The sequence below is a fragment of the Quercus lobata genome, chromosome 11, assembly GCF_001633185.2.
Source record: "Quercus lobata isolate SW786 chromosome 11, ValleyOak3.0 Primary Assembly, whole genome shotgun sequence".
In the NCBI taxonomy this organism is placed as follows: Eukaryota; Viridiplantae; Streptophyta; class Magnoliopsida; order Fagales; family Fagaceae; genus Quercus; species Quercus lobata.
The window spans coordinates 22,721,082-22,739,467 of record NC_044914.1 but is presented as its reverse complement, the minus strand read 5'-3'; the positions used below and the strand labels follow the sequence as shown (position 1 = coordinate 22,739,467).

Here is an 18,386-nt window from a genome sequence, read left to right as displayed (position 1 = left end):
TTATGGTCAGATCAGAACAAGAGGTTTGAAACCTCAAGCATCTTAGAAGTTTACTATTGACCTTGTGGTTATCTTCAACATATCTAACTACCAGTTTTCCCATGGGCAATGTCAGAGCACAGAGAAGCTGGAAAAAACCATGATTTTGGAAAACAACGATGAGAATATCGTTAAAATGAGTAATCAATCAGGCAGAAAGTAAGAGGTAGAGGAAATAAAATGAAATAAAGTCCCAATCTGCCGAAGTTAAATTTGTATACTTTACCAATTTGAAGGACTTAAAATACAAGTAAAAGGAAGGGCCTTGATTAGACCAAAGGCAAACAAGAAGTAAAGTGCTATGACAGCAACCTTCACCACACTCAAACCTCTTTCGGTGTCAAGCCTTACCTGCATATAAATTGAAATACAGATAAAATGCCATTATTTGTTTCTCTGTCAAAATTTCTAAAACGTTAACAGTTTAGCTAAAAGAATATTCACCAGAGGGGACATTTTTCCAACTGCCTTATCTTCTTCTACCTAAAACATTGGTAATTCATGTCAGCTGACACAGTCAATCAAGGAGGGTTAAATGCAGAATAAATTGTTATAGAAGTAAAATACCTGATGAAAGTGACTACAGAAAAGAATTCGGGAAGTTGTGAAGCCAACAAGGATTGAAGCAGAAAGAATTGTACCACTTAAGGGAAGATAGTTCATCTGACTGTCAAAACCACCTGATTTCATTAGTATAACTGTGCAAAGCGAAAATCTAAAGGTATGGCCTGTGATTATATAGGTCAAACAACCTTGTGCTGCCATGTAAGAGGTAAAAAGCAGTACTAGCAAATGGCCCAAATGCTGCAAAGCACAGGGGCTCTCCCAATCCTTGGTAGCTTAACCGAAATGGAGGGCACTGCAAAAGAGACGATATTGAACGGATGTGAAAACCTTTGTTTCTCATTTCTCATAAGATTTGAACCTAAGACCGCCACAACTCAATCCCAACCATTTGGGAAACATATGTGAAATTCTGGTTTTCCTATGTATTGTGGGGGAGGCATTAGCAGTTGTGAAGCAAATACCTCAAAAGCCAGGAGTTTGATTTGAACCTCAGTTCTTGAATTTTATTTTATTTTTGGATTATAGAGTATTGGCTCCAATGGGAGGGGGAATGGGACATTTAAACTATCAGTTCCTGCAACTAAAATGTGGGATTATTTTTTTCTTTGAAAAATGCAATAGGCATGTCTATACCTGATATGTATAACCACAAATAATCGCACATGCCAGTGATATTATTGAACGCATATTTCCTGCCTCCACAGATGTCCATGTCAGCCCCGTGAAGCAGCAAGTAAAGTTACTGTACGGCTTCCCAAATGCATTATAGAGCATAATTAGGCAATTGTTATTGTACATTAAAACGAAGAAAAAAAAAAATACCAAAAACAAATAACACTTACCTTCCAGCGAGGTTTACAACTGATTCTCTTTTGTTTTTATCTGCTCCTGTGTCGAAATCATAAACGTCATTGCTGAAGAGGCCAAAGGATAGTGGTTAACATAGTTCCATCACAAAGATAATTAGTACTAAGGAGTCAACAAATTTCAGTCATGAAGATAACGAGTTGTGTTGGTATCTTGACTTAAACCAATTAGATGGACTCTACAAACTTAGGCAGTTTTTTTTTTCTCTTGATATAGTTTCAATGGATGAAACTAGACATGGAGTTAATGTCAAGTTAGAAATTTGGATAGATGCTTCAGAATTTGGAAGCGTTGGACTGATTTGGACTAAAACATAGTACATGGAATGCAATTATAGTAAAAGTAGAAATAATGATGAAAGAGTTGTAAGACTTGATGGGCCAGAGATACTAGGAGTTTGGATCAATAATTCATAAGGATGAAGAAATTGAAGAGAATGTGAATTATAGGGCAAGAGCAGAGTCAATGAAACAGATAAGCAGATTAGGAGTCTTGTGTGATCATAAAATACCCCTGGATCAATAATTCATAAGGATGAAGAGATTGAAGAGGATAGGGATGGAACTACACACACAGTAGGTGGCCACCCAATTTTTTTCAAAGTTAATATTGGTGGGGCACCTCCTACAAATTTAAGAGCACCAAGGGATTAACTTAAACATTTGAGGGGGCCAACACCACCCCCCCCCCCCAACCCAATTTTTTAGGCTAAACCTTTAAAAGTTTCAATAATTATATATACTATTAAAAAAATTTTAAAAATTTTGGGGGGAAGTGTGGATTTGGAAAAGGTTCTGAAGGTGAAGTATTAAGTCAAATGGGAGTTTTACAGGAAGTCAAACTGTCCAGGATATAACAATTAGCTGCAAAGTTGGCCATTTGTTGAGACTTAATTAGCATGTACAAATTATTAGGAGATCATTAGGAAACATAGATATAGGCCATCCTTTCATTTAAGAATAGAAAAAGACTCCTTTAGCTTGTAATGGACTATCAGGAACTGTGGATGGAGCCCTCCATGTTATTAATGCTCATATATAGGAGGCCTGAGACTTGGTTGAATCTTATAGTAAGTTACTCAATTAGGATAATATAGCCAGACTGTTGTTGGGAGATAAAATACTCAAGAAGTCTTGAATAGCAGCAAGGAAAACTGGAAATAGGGTGATCTAGTATCATGTGGTACACTTTGGCCCTATAATTAATTAATTAGAGAGCATCCCATCCTTTCCTTTACCCCCTTTGGGTCTACTTTTTGAAGCTATTGTGATTCAACTTCTGTGAAACAGAGATTTCTTACAGCAAAAAGGGTTTTGCTAAGATCTAAGTACGTCCCTTTCCAAGAAGCTCAAAGACCAACAGCAGCACAGCTGCTTTTGGGAAGACAAAAACTAATAGACTCACTATGATTGCTACGAAAAAATCACATACTCCATATGTACGTGTCCTCACACTATAAATGTATGTAAAAGCAAGAAAAAAATGATTAAAAACAAAAAGAAAGATAATATCATCTTTCAAGACCTACTAGAAGAGCAGTTTCTCTCACAGTTAAGCTTGCTCAGACTCAAGTCATAATCAACTCACTACCTGAAATGGTAAATATGACTCACCTTAAATTAAGCCATGTGATAATAATAAGAACTGAGGAAGCCAGGAGAACAAAATAACGCCTAGCGGAGAATATGCCTGTTTGAAAATTAGCAGCTGCACTACCTACCTGTTTGTGGACACTAAATAGAGTAAGACACAAAGTGTATACAATTAAACTGCAGGGAAAAACACCAAGATAGACGAGTGCATTACTGAAATTTTGATTCCAATGTCTATAACACAATTAGAATTCATTGCTTTAGTGTGGGAGTGTGCAACAAACAAAATTTGAAGGGTCTGATAAAGCCTGTTTCACCAAATCAGCACTGGAAATTGAAGGCCTTAAGTCATAACTCTTTCATATTTCTCAGAAAGAGAAAAGTAATAGAATATTGCAGTGTGTAAAAAGCGAAGAAATATTTACTGGCTCAGTCCCTCCATATCTCAATAGGCATCTTCCTAAAAGAAGAAATATTGTTTTTGTGGGACCAGGGATGCAGTTAAAGGAGGACCGTTGACGAATGTGTCTGACAATGTATTTCCGGTCAGTTCATTTTCCAATTCCAACTCTCTTAATCGGCGCTTTATTCCCAATTTTTTTTAGGTTCTTTTATTCCGTTTTATTTTATTCTATTTTTTTAATTTTTTTTTTCTACTTTTTACGCTCACTTTTTATCGGTAAACTGTTTTAGACATGGTTCCAAAAAATAATTAAAATCGTGAAGTTACAGTTTCAGTTGTTTTTTGGATTGTGTAAATTGTTTTGCATCAATATGGTATTAGTCGCTCTCTTCATGGACGGAACCAAACTAGCCCTCGACGGGGTCTTGGCCTCTTGATTTGAGCTTGTTTAGTAAGAGATTTCTAGTAATGTTATTTATATTTTGTGAAAATACGTGTAGGTAAAAAAGTGTGTGAAAATATATGTTATGGTGTTTAAACAATAGTTTTTATTATTTAAACACCGTTACCAAATGGCACCTAATTCAATTGAGCTCATGGAAAATAAAACTTAACCCATTTCTATAGAATAGCTCAAATCTTCACTTATCAACCCAAACAATCACATTTCGTGTGTGTTTGGATTGCACTGATTGCACGTTTGCATTTGGCGTTTTAAATGAAGGCAAACACACAAATAGCATTATAGACAGAATATTCAATAGTATTAATCAAACGGATTGAGTCCTATCGAAGTACATGCTCAATTTTAAAGTGATTCTCTATGTGTGTTCATCATCTTGAGAATTTAATTCACGATACTTTAATTTTAAAATTTTTAATACCTTGTCACGTTAATTAAAGAGCTTTTGACTTAATATTTGTTTATGACATACTAATTTAAATGTTTTAACTAATCTTAGGGTGTCCGTTGGGCTATAACATAAGAGGTAAGGGGTGAGAGAAATTTAATATGTCCTAGATTCAAACCTACAGAGCAAAAAAAAAAAAAAAATTGTAATTTAAGATTAAGGGTTCAATAACTTTGGTTAATGGGTGCTGTTAAGACATTTTCTAATTGATTATTTTAAAAAAAAAAAAGGTTTAATATCACTTCTATAAAAAATATAAAAAGTTGTCAAAAAAGTTAGTTACCTTTTTCTGTTATCATAAAAAGTTTTTAAAAATATTACATATGTTAGGACATATGTGATTCACTTGTTAGGAACATATGTCACTATTTTATGTAATTGACAAATCTTTTGACAAAACGCACTTTACTTGTATTTGGATAGATCTAGGATGTGTTTAATACTTCAAGAAACCTTGTTTTAAGTTTAAGTGTTAAAGTCATGCAAGTTTGTCCAAGATTTAAGTTGAGAAAGTGTCTGTCATTAAAGCTCGATAGCTAGCTCGATAGTTAGCCATCTATCGAGCTTGAAGAGCTGTTCCAACCCTGTGGCTCGACAGCAGCTCGACAGATAGGGTATCTGTCGTGGTTTATGAAAAACGGAATTTCAGTTCTTATTTGACTCCAATCCGTGATTGTATGTTTGAACTTCTTTTTTTCTCATAACCCTAAACATATAAAATGATTATTTTAAGGGCCATCAAAGGTGGAACAAGTTGCACAAGTGTTGAGCAAAATTTGTTCAAGCAAAGTGTAACCGGAGACAAAATTTGCCCTAGTTCATCGTTCTTGTGAAGAAATTGCTGTGTTTGTACACCGTAAGGTTTTGTGACCAAGCATCTTCTCGATCTTCATCGTGTGATGAACTGAAAAACTTTGCAGCCAACAACCTTCTCTAGTTGGTGATTAAAGTTGCGTACTAGGATCCGCGCAATTGGTTAGTCATGTATTGGGAGCCGTGCATTACAAGGAGAGATTGTTATTATAGAATAAGTTTAATTGTGTATTGGGGTAAAGGTTCAACTATAGGTTAATATAAGGTACTGAGATTCCTTTACTTGTAACCTCTTGTTGTGATAATAGTGAATTCTCAGGAGTAATTACCTTAAAATCACCCGATGGGGTTTTTGCTGTGTTGGTTTTCCCCATTCCTAAACAAATCACCGTGTCAATTTAATTTCCACTGCACTTTGTTTAATTGGTGATTTGTTTGTGCTACCACGCGCTTTGTGTGTTAATTTGATTAATTAATAAACTTGGCTAATTAGTCAATTGATTAAATCACAAGGGGTCAATACATTTTTGGCCTATCAACATAAACTAATGTGGGTATTCATTAACTTTTCTTTAAGATTAATATGCTTGTTCACATATGCATGCGCATGTGTACACACAAAAAAAAATGTTAAATAAAAGTTTTTAGAAGTTTTAAGCCATTTATTGGTTTGGAGAATACCCATCTCTTTTGTTTTTATTTTTACTATTAAAAAAGAAAAGAAAAAAAAGGTTAAATGATTGCTAAATAAGTTTGAGGAACCTAATCTTTTTTGGCTATCGAGTTCAATTTTTTAATTTAAAAAAATGCATTTGGAGAAAAGTTGTGTGTGTGTGTGAAGAAATGGTCTTTCGTACAGTATTAGTATATTTGTCGAAAAAAAGAAAAAGCATATTAGTTTATTATTTTCAAATGCTATACTTTTTTGTTTAACTTAAATTTCAAGAGTAGTGCTACAAATACAAATTATTCTATAAACATTTTACAAATTGTTATGTGGCATGCTTCACATCAACTATAAATTAAAAAAAAAAAAAAAAAAAAAAAAAAACCCTTTGCCTCTCTCCCTCCCTGCTCCATCTCCTCTGCCTCCCTCCCTCCTTGCCTCTTTGGTCTCGAATCCCAAATTTGCTTCCTCTTGCAATTGTCACATTTCTTTGCCATAAGGCCCATAAGTGAGGTTAAACTTTAATGTCTCTTGTATTTGTTTATCCCTTTTTCATCTTCATTTTTATCATTATTGAAAATACAAATGAGTACTTTCATATCTTCACTATGATATAACCACATATTTCTGTTTGATTATAAAAATTGAGCATAACCCACATCACCATGTCACTGTCTTAATTTCTTTCTTTGGTTCTTCTCTTTAGGTGGGTTTATGAGGTAGGTTTGAATCTCTAGCAACATTGCTATCATCATTATTATGACAACATTGTTTTTTAAAAAACAAGATTATAGAATTCAAAATAAAGCAAATTATGAATATATTCAATCCTCAATTATTGATGTATTAGACCTCCATATCCAGATGTATGCATTGATGAAAACCTAACCACCTCTAAATGACAAAAAATACTCACGAAACCTCTATAGTGACCAAAATAACCCAAAACCTCTACAATGACCAAAATGGCCCCAAAACCTCTAAACGAAAAAAATATATACATATAAAAAAAAAAAAAAACCTCTATAATGACAAAAATACCCCGGAATCTCTAAAATGACAAAAATATATCAAAACCTCAAAACGAACAAATTTCTTCTTGAAAATCTCTAAAATGAAAAAAATAGAATTATTGGTCATTTTGGAGGTTTAGAGGATATTTGGGTTATTTTTAGATTTCATGGGTATTTTGGTCATTTTAGAGGTTTTTGTGTGTGTGTGTGTGTGTGTGTGTGATTCTAATGGTTTAGATCTTGTTCCAGTAGATACTTGTAGAGTTAGAAGGTATAGAACCTCTCAGATTTGACAGGAGTAACTTACAAGTCTTCCAAGAGTTTTTAAAACGTAGTTAGGGTTTTCCTTTTATTGGATTGAAAACCTAAACATTTTTGCAGACTTGGGTCTGATTTAAAATTCTGTGGAAATTGATTTTCTGCAATTTTCGATCGGTTGAGCCTATCCTTCAATCAATCGAGCTTCACTGAATTTCAATTCTTTTTCCTGCAGCTTGAATGTTCTTGAGACTTGAGTTAAATCACCTTGAGCAATGTCTAACACTTATTCTAGACATGTTTTTGTTCTTAGTTTGCCAACATAAACAAATTAGAACTCTAAACATTTAATCCTAAATCTTTAGAACCTAACAAGCTCCCTTTTTGGCAATCCGTGACAAAACACACATACACGAGAATTGCTCAACTCAAGAACTAGCCCAATTTACAAAGTGTTGCCCCAATACAATTTTATCACAATCCACTAACTATTAATTGCTAGAATAGACAGCAATTGAGAAAGAATTAACCTGTAAATTCTTGAAACACTGAAAACAAACCATCAACGCATGTGTGGAAATTACAGCATAAATCTGAACTAAAAACTAAACTTGAATTCAAAAAACATAAAAGATAGATAGATATATCAAATGAATAATCATCAAATAACCCATCATAGTCAAACATAAACCATCAATGTTTATGAAACAAGAAAAGAAATATACATCAAATATACATAAAAAATGATAAAAATATGTCAACTAACTTAAGCTACTCCACCTAAGTACAAAAACTCTCAAATTCTGCCCCTAAGTACAAGAGCAACAAATCTAAACTTACTCCCCCTTTTTTGTTATACATTGCCAAAGGCAACCATCAAGGATCAGAGGGTGGAGGTAATGGAAATGCAATCCTATACTCAGCAAAGTCTACTCCCAAGACAGCAACCTTAGTAAGTAGCTCATTAATAAGTTGTCCATGAGTTGCCTAAATAGTCATAAAGGTCTCCATTATTGCACGAAGTGAGAGAGAAGGTTAATTGTAGGATCATCAGTCTTAACATCAGCAGTAGGATTCATAGTAGTAGTAGGATCCACATAAATATCCTCAATAGTAGGGTCCATCGTAGCAAGCTGATCACTAGTAGTAGGAGCAGCAGTAGAAGCTTCTACTTTAGGTCACTTTGAAGTAGCAGTGCTTGGTTCAGCATTCTTCATTTGAGCAGGTCTACGTACAAGAGGTACATGAAGAGCATTAGATACGACTTTCTCCGTTATCTAAAATTGTTCACCTCTAATCCAAGTGGTCATTCCAAGTAGTCAAGTAATGACCACTTGAATCATCAGAATGAATAAAGAGTTTCGAGTAGCATTCTCTAATCAAAGCAGCGGCAGGAGGATGAGAAACCTCACAATGAGACAACCAATTCCTAGACTTTAGATGCCTACAAATCGAAGGATCTAATTCATCTAGGACAATTTGTCTTTCTCCCAAAATAGACCTATACTGGGTTAAATTTTCAAAAATTTCCTCATTTCTGGCTGTAGGAAACCTAACCCTATCAAAATGAATAGGAGTAGAGGGGGATGCAGAGGTTTTCTTAGCATTGGTTTTAAACTTTTTACCAACCTTAAGAGCCATATCTAAGATCTAAAGAAAAAGGAAAAACCAAAACAGAACAAAAACCAAGAGCAGACTGCATCAGAGAGAGTTAAAGCACAATATAGAGATAATTTTCAAAATCTATATGATGCATGATGCATAGACAAAAATGATGCATGATCTAATGCATAAAGCAATTCAATTATATCATAATTTTTAAAATTGACCTAGAAAATAAGAATTTATTCAAAATCCCCAATTTTGAAACCCTAATTTTCCAAAAATCCACATATTGAGCAATTTGATAAGTTAAGAATGTATTGACCCCTTGTGATAAATTAATCAATCAATACGCGTGGTAGTACAAAAAAATCACCAATTAAGTTAATATGCAACGGAAAATAAAGTTGACATGATGATTTGTTTACAAATGGGGAAAACCTCTAAGGCGGAACCTTACTGGGTGATTTTAAGGTCACCACTCCTGAGAATTCACTATTATCACAACAAGTGATTACAAGTAAAGGAATCCTAGTACCTTATACCAACCTACAGTTGAACCCTTACCCCAATACCCAATTGGACTTGTTCTGTAGTGACAATCTCTTCTTTTCAATGCACGACTCCCAGTACGTGACTAACCAATCAATGCATAGATCCTAGTACGTGACTAACCACCAACTTGAGAAGGATGTTGGCTGCAAAGTTCTTCAGTTCATCAATATGATGAAAATCACGAAGTTTCTTGGTTACAAAACGCTATGGCGTACAAACACAGTAGCTTCTACAAGAGAAAGATGAATCAGAGCATATGTCTCCGGTCACAATATGGTTGTGAAAAACTTTTGCATTAAGTTGCATCAGCTGTGATGGCCCTTAAAATAATCCTTATATATGTTTAGGGTTGTGAGAAAAGAAAGCATAAACAAATATACACTGATTTGTGTGAAATCAGATTTGAAAATTTGATTTTTGTAAATCTCAATAGATAAGTTATCTATTGAGCAACTGTCGAGCATCGAGTTGAAGATCACTTTTAAACCTTGATAGATGCTATCTGTCGAGTTTTAAGACACAACATTTCTTCACTTGATTCTTGGACTGATTTGCATGGCTTTAACACTTGGACTTGAACTCTTGTTCCTTGAGTATTAAACACATCCTAGATCTACCCAAATACAAGTAAAGTGCATTTTGTCAAAGAATTAGCCAATTCTAGATGATATATGTTCCTAACATGATTCACATATGTCCTAACAATCTCCCTCTTTGGCAATCCATGACAAAACCACAACAAACAAATGAACATATAAGAAAAGTCATAAATCACTCAACTCATACTCACTTGTTGAATACAATAAAATCTAATCCTAACACAAACTCTTGAAAAACTTTGCAAGAAGAGAGTTCATGGCAAGAAAGACTTTGACAACCTGTAAAGACTTTGACAACCTGTATTTCTAAAACACTTTAAATAAAACTCATCACAGCATCTTAGTGTAAAGCAGAATTATAAAAGATTGCATACAATAAATAATAAGTATGTGCATAAAGAGAGAAAAGAAACAATACATAAAGAGATAGGTGAAAGAATGTAATAACAACCTCAATACATATATATCAAAATGAGTACAAAGTTTGCTATCAAAAGGTAAGAACAATGTATCTAAAAAGAAAAGAAAAGAAAAGATACAAAAAGTCCTCATTACATCCCTCAAAAAGAAAACACTTCCCCTAACAAAAATATCTCTTACACTAACTTTTCCCCTAAGTATATGACTACTCTCATACCTAAAACTACTTTCCCTTTTTGTCATGAATGACAAAGGGTAAGTCACTGAGAAGCAATCATCTCCTTGTCACTAGAAGAGCTAGCACCATCATCCTCATCAACATCATCACCGGAGCCATCATCATCACTCTTATCCTCTGAAGCTTGTGGAGATGGAGAAAAAGATGTAGTGAAACCACCCATGACAGCCTGTTGTCGTGTGATACGACCAAGACGAGTGTTCACTTGACACAACTCATCACTGAGAGTGTCAAGGCGAGCATCCATGCGCACAAGCTGTGCCATGATGGCCTCGAGAGTCACTCCACACGCAGAAGAAGAAGAAGCTGAGGTGGATGGAGCGGAAGAAGCCGGAGGAGTCGCCGTCTCGGTTTGTGGCCACCTCGGTCGAAACTGGGCCTTGCTTCATCTAACGATCGTTGCGTCTATGGCACACATGAAGGAGAAGTGTGAAGACTCAAGATAGGAGACAGACGCATAATGGAGAATCCGCGTGATAGTTGAAGGGAAAATAAACTTATCACGGGTCGCCGTATCCTTATAAACATTTATAAGGGAGTATGAAGTGAGAGAGAAAATCTATAGTGAGTCCCTCAAGTAGGGATAACAAAAATCTAGCACGAGACTCAGTAATGGAGTTATAGTGAGACAAGGGATAGAAAACAAATTTCATCACCATATTAAGGAACCTTAGACCTTTTGCAAAGCCCGAGCAAGGGTGTTTTAACAGTCACCCCAAGATGAAGGTGTCTCATAGAAGATAGTCGCTGTGTCTATGGCACATATGACGGAGAAGTGTGAAGACTCAAGATAGGAGACAGACGCATAGCAGAGAATCCGCGTGATAGACGAAGGGAAAATGAGCTTATCATGGGTCGCCGTATCCTTATAGACATTTATAAGGGAGTATGAAGTGAGAGAGAAAATCTATAGTGAATCCCTCAAGTAGGGATAACAAAAATTGAGCATGAGGCTCAGTAATAGAGCTATAGTAAGACAAGGGATGGAGAACAAGTGTCATCACCATATTAAGGAACCTCAGAACTTTTGCAAAGTCTGAGCAAGGGGTGTTTTGACGGTCACCCTAAGATGAAGGTGTCTCACAGAAGAGAGACGAGAGTTCGTCTTTGGACACAGTCTTAAGACGATCATAGCCGGGGTAGTCAGGATGCGCTACCCTCGAGACGTGTAGCACCTCAGATATAAGATCTGGAGTGACTACAATACACATACCTCGAATGTAAGTGATGAAATGAGGTACTGAATAATCAAATCAGTGCATATTGGAGTAAAACTCCTATATGATCATGGAGGGACAAGTGACCGTGATGCCATAAAGTGACTCCCAACCCCCACTGTAGATGACAGTGGGAAGGCCAGTATTGGAAAAGTCCAATAGGACAACTTGGCATTCCGAATGAATGTCGTGTCGTGAAAAGTTCTTTGAGAAGTTTGTATGGGCCTTCTCATCACAAAACCGAACGTGAGAGGGGGTAGAATCGGCAGAGGGAGAAGAAGATGTTGCCCTTGAACGAAGAGGGTTCCGGGACGGAGTAGACTTATGCTTAGGTGCCATAAAGCAAACTAACTAAAAGAAAGAGAGAGAAAGAGAGGGACAAACGGAAAAGTACCAAGCACAGATCAATATCAATAAGATAGAGAAAAAAAGGTACGTATGCATGAAAAATGCATGAGCATGTGACATGCAATAATAAAAACATCGTGGGCTCAGCCCAATCTAATCCTACCAGCACACATGATTTTAACATAGTAAACACACATCTATAATGCATGAAATATTGTGAAAATGCAAATGTGATGCAATGCATGAACATTTAAGATCATTTAAACAAAACCCGTCCCAAAAATTTCACAAAAACTTCAACAATTTTGAAAATCCCCAAAATTTAGGTTAGAGTGAATGAAATGCATGATAGAAAAGAGATCATACCAGAGAGAAAATTCAAGGAATAGGCTGAAGATTGAGTGGGGAAGATGAAAAGTGTGATTGAGAAGTGTTTGGGAAAGGGAGAGACGTTTTTCTATCGAGAGAGATCAGATAAAATGAGAGAAACTATCGCGCTGAGATATGTATAGAAAACATGAAGCTCGATGGATCTAGAGGTATCGAGCTTTAATTCTTGATAGCTGGAGTTGTCGAGGAACTATCAAAAGGTGTCCAAAGCAAAGTGACCTTGACGGATCGAGAAGCTATCAAGCATTTATCGAGCAAATAGAAACTTTCTCAATGGATCGAGAATCTATCAAGAAGCTATTAAGAAAAATTCTCAAAAACTTCGATGGACGAAATTGCGATAACAGTTGTCGAGAAAGGAAGATCAAGAGGCTCGATAGATAGTCTAGCTGTCGAGAGGTATGGAGAAGCTGTCGAGATTGCTCAAAAATAGTTTTTCAAAGAAGAGAAAAACACAGAAATGAATGCAATAGAGCATGCTACTCAACCAAAGATCCAATCAACATTTTAAGCTCTTAAAAACATCTCTCAACAAAAAAATGTCAAGCATTTAGATCCAAAACACACACACACACACAATAAACAAGTTTAATCAATTTTATATTTCAAAAACAAGTCAAGACAGTTTAGTGAGCATGCATTAACACATGCATTCCTTGTGATGGCCAAATCACATTATATCTGCACATGTATCAAAAGTAGCAAAGAATTTGCGTGTTGTGTATGAAAAACATCGCAAGATTGCATAAGTGTCTACATGTTATGACAATTTGAGATATGAGAAAATCGCTTTAACTCACACACAATCATAACTGCTTGATGGGGACTATCACATTCGAGGTACATCCTATAACTCCCACATCTCCTAAAAGACACGCTTGCAATCATATATAAAACATTTTGATTCTTTTTCACTTTTATTTTTCTTTGCATATTTTCTTTTGTTAAGCATATCATGCATGGGCATATAAGAGAGAGAAAAGAAATACCCAATGATGTTAAGCTTTTGACATTGCCCTTTTCCTATGTCGAAGCATACAGATGTCATTTTATGATTGGTAAATAACAGTGGTGAGATGGTTATTTATGCCTTTCTCTTCGAATTTTCTAGTCCTTCCCTTCAAAAAGAGTGATACGAGTGTTAAGTACAAGAGATTACTTAATCTTATTTATCACAAACATAAGCCACAAGGTTCACTTGCTTGATTGTGCATAGAGATGCTCATCTAAGCTACAAAAGATACAAAGTTTAGAGAACTTTATTTCAATGGCCATTCAAGGTACACAAGTACCAATGTACATAAAACACACACTGTTTTTATATTTTTTTGATTTTTCAATTTATTTTTATTTTTATTTTTAAAAATAAAGCAAAATTGAAAAAAAACAAACAAAAACATGTTAAACAAACTAGACTGACTCAAAACAAGAAAGCAAAACACACAAGTAATGCATACCTAAAAACAAGAAAAGGAGAGAGAGAAAATGTGACTAAATCACTTAGAGCCTTTTTCCTTCCACACATTGGAAGAACCTTTCCGTTTGATGAACCCTTGATCTGGCGGTGAGGGGGAAGAATTGAAACCATTCAAGTTCGAAAGGAAGTTCGAAAGGAATATGAAGGTTTTGAGTAAATCTCAAAGAGAAGCAAAAGAGGATGGAAATTGATTCTGGTTTCCCAATGAGATCATACTGTTACTCTGTTAAGTGGCTAACCACTAGGCCTGTCCAGCGACCCGTATAATCCGACCCGCCCGACCGTATCCGCCCGACCCGAAGGACCACGGGTGAATCCGAGTGCATATACGGGTCGGATACGGTTTTTATTCTAAGAGGAACCGAATAGTCGGTTCGGGTTTCGGGTTATACAATAAAAAATCCGAATAACCCGACCCGACCGAATATTTGAAAACATAAAATAAAAAATTACTGTTGTTAGTCTGCTACCAGTCAGTTTCGGTCAGCTCCAAGTCTTGTCGTCTGGGACTCCGGGTAGTGGAGTGGGTAACCTGCTGGACTGGGCACAACTTTCCAATTTTAAATCCAACCATTCAAAATATTTTTTTTTTTTTTATTAAGCATGGGCTGTTGATCAACGGTTATATTTTATAGTAGGCCTCAACCTCCTATACCGTACAGCTGCTAGCACAGCAATGATAGCACATGAGTCAGATTTCAAAATAACAAATCAACGGTTGAAATTAAATTACAATCAAATATCTAACGGTCACAATTAAATCTAACAAAATCAACGGCCTGATGAAATCTCATATCCCAACACTCTCTTCACCGAATCAAGATCCACTGATCAAGTGATCAACGGCCTAAATTTCTCCATTCTTCACCTAATCACTCTCTCACCCATATCCACGGCTTCAGACCTCTCAGACCTCATTCACACTCTCTCTCCGAAGGCAATCTCATACCTCTGTCTCTCACTCTCAAAGAACGTTTTCTACATCTCTCTCTTTTTCTCTATCTCAGATTCTCAATCTCAAATCCTTAAAACCTGGAATCAGTTCACCAAATCCTCTAGTCTCATACAGTCACACGAATGCTCTCTGCCTCTCACTCTCTAATCTCTACAGTCCCTTCACCAATTTCATACGAAATCTCAAGACTCAAATCGTCATCATCATCAGTCTTCAATCTTCACCCTTTAAAAGCTTGCATCTTCGGTCTTCTCAACAATGAACAGACCACACTCTCAAACTCTTAGTTCTCACTTTGCCTCTCTCTACTCCAAGGTCCAAACCCTAGCTTCTCACTGCAAGTTCTTCACACGTAGCCGTCGCAGCCGCCGCCGCCACTCCTCTCCCTGCCGCCGATCATATGAGTTGAACCTAGGGTATGTGTTCTCCTTTTCTCATCTCTCTTTTTTTCAGTCTCTCATTGATTATATATGTTATGAAAATCTACTGTTAAAATCAAATAAACCCTAAGTTTTATAATTTGAAAGTTTGAAACCCTAACTAGAAATAGTTGAAACCTTAAGCATTTACTTTTGTTCTTTGTTCAGTAACTTAAGTTGTTTGATTAATTTTGTTCCTATTTAAATTTTATTCAGGAATTGAAAGTTGTACATGTGGGGTTTTCAGTGTCTTCAAACTTGAAATTAACACCCACGGTTTTTTAAGGTTTCCCTTTGTTTTTTGTGTTCAAAGTTGGGATTTTGTTCTTTTTTTGTTAGAGACGTAGAGTTGATGCATGTAACTTAAGCTGTTGTGGATGTGTTCAATGTTTCAGCTTTTATTATTTCGTAAAATTTATACTGTTAAAAATCAAATAAACTCCCAATTTTTTTGTTCTTTGTTTATTTGTTTGATTAATTTTGTTCCTATTTTAATTTTACTCAGGAATTGAAAGTTGTCCAAGTGGGGTTTTCAGTCTTCAAATTCATAACTCCAACACTCCTAGTTTCTTTAAGGTATGATTTTTGTTTCCCTTTGTGTTTTGTGTTAAAAGTTGGGATTTTGTTCTTTTTTTTTTTTGTTAGAGTTTTATCTAGAATGCTGTTATCTAGATTCAAGTATCAAAGATTTTTCTTTTTGGTTTGTTTGATTGTTATTATTAATTGTTAGTTAGCTAATTTCTATGTTTGATTTTTTAGGTCATGGATTCCTCCATTTCTACACAAGCGGATGGTGCTGCTGCCACCCAAGCGGATGGTGCTGCTGCCACCCAAGCAGATGGTGCCACTGCCACTGCCACCCAAGAGGCTGCTGCTGCAACCCACGCTGAAGCTACTGATGGTGAGTTGCCCCTAGTTCCACCTAGTGTAGTGAGTAAGACTGGTACTGGTAGTGGTAGGAAAAAGTCTTTAGCTTGGAATCATTTTGAAAAAGTAAAGGTAGATGATGGTGTCACTATGGCTGTATGTAATTATTGTAAAAAATCATATCTGGCTGATAGTAAGAGTTGTGGTACTAGTAATTTATTAGCTCATGTGACAATCTGTCCTAAGAACCCTAATAGAGAAGATAAAGGGCATAAAACCTTGGCTTTTGAACCCAAAAATGATGGAGATGAAGGGTTCAAACTTGTGTCAACAACTTTTTCTGTTGAGGCTTCTAGAAAGGCACTAGCTGAAATGATAATAATTGATGAGTTGCCTTTTAGGTGTGTTGAGGGTTATGGGTTTAAGAAATATGTAACTACGTTACAACCTAAACTTCGTGTAAAAGATATTCCATCTCGACAAACTGTGGCTAGAGATGTAATTGGAATTTATAATAGTGAGAGAGAGAAGCTGAGGAAATCCTTGAAGGGTTGTAGGGTCTGTCTTACTACGGACACATGGACTTCTCTACAAAATTTGAATTATATGTGTCTCACATGTCACTTTATTGATGATACTTGGAAGTTGCATAAAAGAATTTTAAATTTTTGTCAAGTTGAAGATCATAAGGGGGAGACTATAGGTAGGAAGATTGAGATGTCTTTGCGTGAGTGGGGTATTGATGGCATATTCACTTTGACAGTGGATAATGCTAGTTCCAATTTAACCACAGTTAAATTTTTACAAAGGGTAACAAAAGATTGGAATGGGACAGTTTTAGGAAATGAGTTAATGCACATGAGGTGTTGTGCCCATATCCTAAATCTAATTGTTGGGGAGGGTTTGAAAGAAATTGATGCATCTGTTGGTAGGGTGCGTGAAGCTGTGAGGTATGTGAAGTCCTCGCCTAATAGAAATCAAATCTTTAGGAATTTTATGGAGAGGTTAGGTATGGAGTCCAAGAGTCTTCTTTGTTTAGATGTACCTACTAGGTGGAACTCAACTTACCTTATGTTAGAAACAGCTGAAAAATTCGAGAAAGTATTCCTTAGGATGGACTTTGAAGATGATGGTTATTCATCATATTTTAGGAGCAAGGAAGATAGTGGTGGTTTGGGATCTCCTTGTATGAGTGATTTCCAAAATTGTAGGGCATTTGTGACTTTTTTGAGGCTTTTTTACAATGCAACAAAGAAATTTTCTGGCTCTTTGTATGTGACCTCAAATGCCTTTTTTGATGAAATCTTTGTTATTCAGGAGAGTATTTCTCAGTTAGTTAAATCCCAAAACACCCTCTTGAAAAACACAGCCACAAACATGCAAACTAAATTTGAGAAGTACTGGGGGGAAGGTGATAAGATTAATCCTCTTTTGTATGTGGCTGTTGTTCTTGATCCACGAAAAAAATTGAGGTTTTTGAAGTTCTCTTTTTCTGAAATTTATGGGAATGAAGTGGGGAGTGTGATGGTTGATAAGGTGAAAGCTCTTTTGTTGAAGTTGTATAATTTTTTCTGTTCTGTTAATTGTCCAAATGTGGAAGAACCAAGTGGGGGTGAGAGGACACCAATGGTGGTAGATGATGCAAGTGATCCATATGTGATGGTTCACTCTCGGTATGAGCTTTTCTTAGAAGCTGAGCAATCTATAGGTTGTAGTAATGAGGTTGACAAGTATTTAGCTGAAAATTGTGATGGTAGAAGGGATGGGAATTTTGAGGTGTTGGGATGGTGGAAGGACAATTCTAATAGATACCCAATGTTGTCCAAAGTGGCTAAGGATGTGCTGGCTGTACCAGTTTCGACTGTTGCATCTGAGTCAGCATTCAGCACCGGAGGCCGCATTGTTGATCCATTTCGAAGTTCTCTCTCTCCTCTCATGGTTCAAAACCTTATATGTGCACAAAATTGGCTTCAAGCCACGATACCAATTTCTCATCGCCAATCAAGGGATGAGGTTGAGGCATTGGAGGAGGAATTTCATGATTTAGGTAATATGCTAATATGTTTAAATTCTAGAACCTATAGTCTATGTCTCATGTTCAAACAAAATTTAATATGTTGTATGTATTTCCTTTTCTTTTCTAGTTTTAAATCAACAGTCATCATCAAG

The 18,386-nt window shown here is 36.0% G+C and overlaps 1 protein-coding gene and 1 pseudogene across 2 annotated transcripts; one reads left to right on the top strand and one right to left on the bottom strand.

The window, feature by feature from the left end:
* Nucleotides 1–238: 238 nt before the first annotated feature.
* LOC115968934 lies at nt 239–3,459 on the bottom strand (annotated as a pseudogene). Its single transcript, XR_004086829.1, has 8 exons — nt 3,280–3,459; nt 3,087–3,193; nt 1,449–1,520; nt 1,240–1,356; nt 792–898; nt 607–706; nt 484–522; nt 239–390 (listed from the first exon to the last, which is right to left on the bottom strand). The product of XR_004086829.1 is annotated as a 2-carboxy-1,4-naphthoquinone phytyltransferase, chloroplastic-like (transcript).
* A 7,351-nt stretch (nt 3,460–10,810) lies between these two features.
* LOC115966591 (zinc finger BED domain-containing protein RICESLEEPER 1-like) lies at nt 10,811–18,091 on the top strand. Its single transcript, XM_031085797.1, has 3 exons — nt 10,811–10,894; nt 16,110–18,004; nt 18,073–18,091. The coding sequence occupies exons 1-3, from the start codon at nt 10,811–10,813 to the stop codon at nt 18,089–18,091; spliced, it is 1,998 nt and encodes a 665-aa protein (XP_030941657.1).
* Nucleotides 18,092–18,386: the final 295 nt, after the last annotated feature.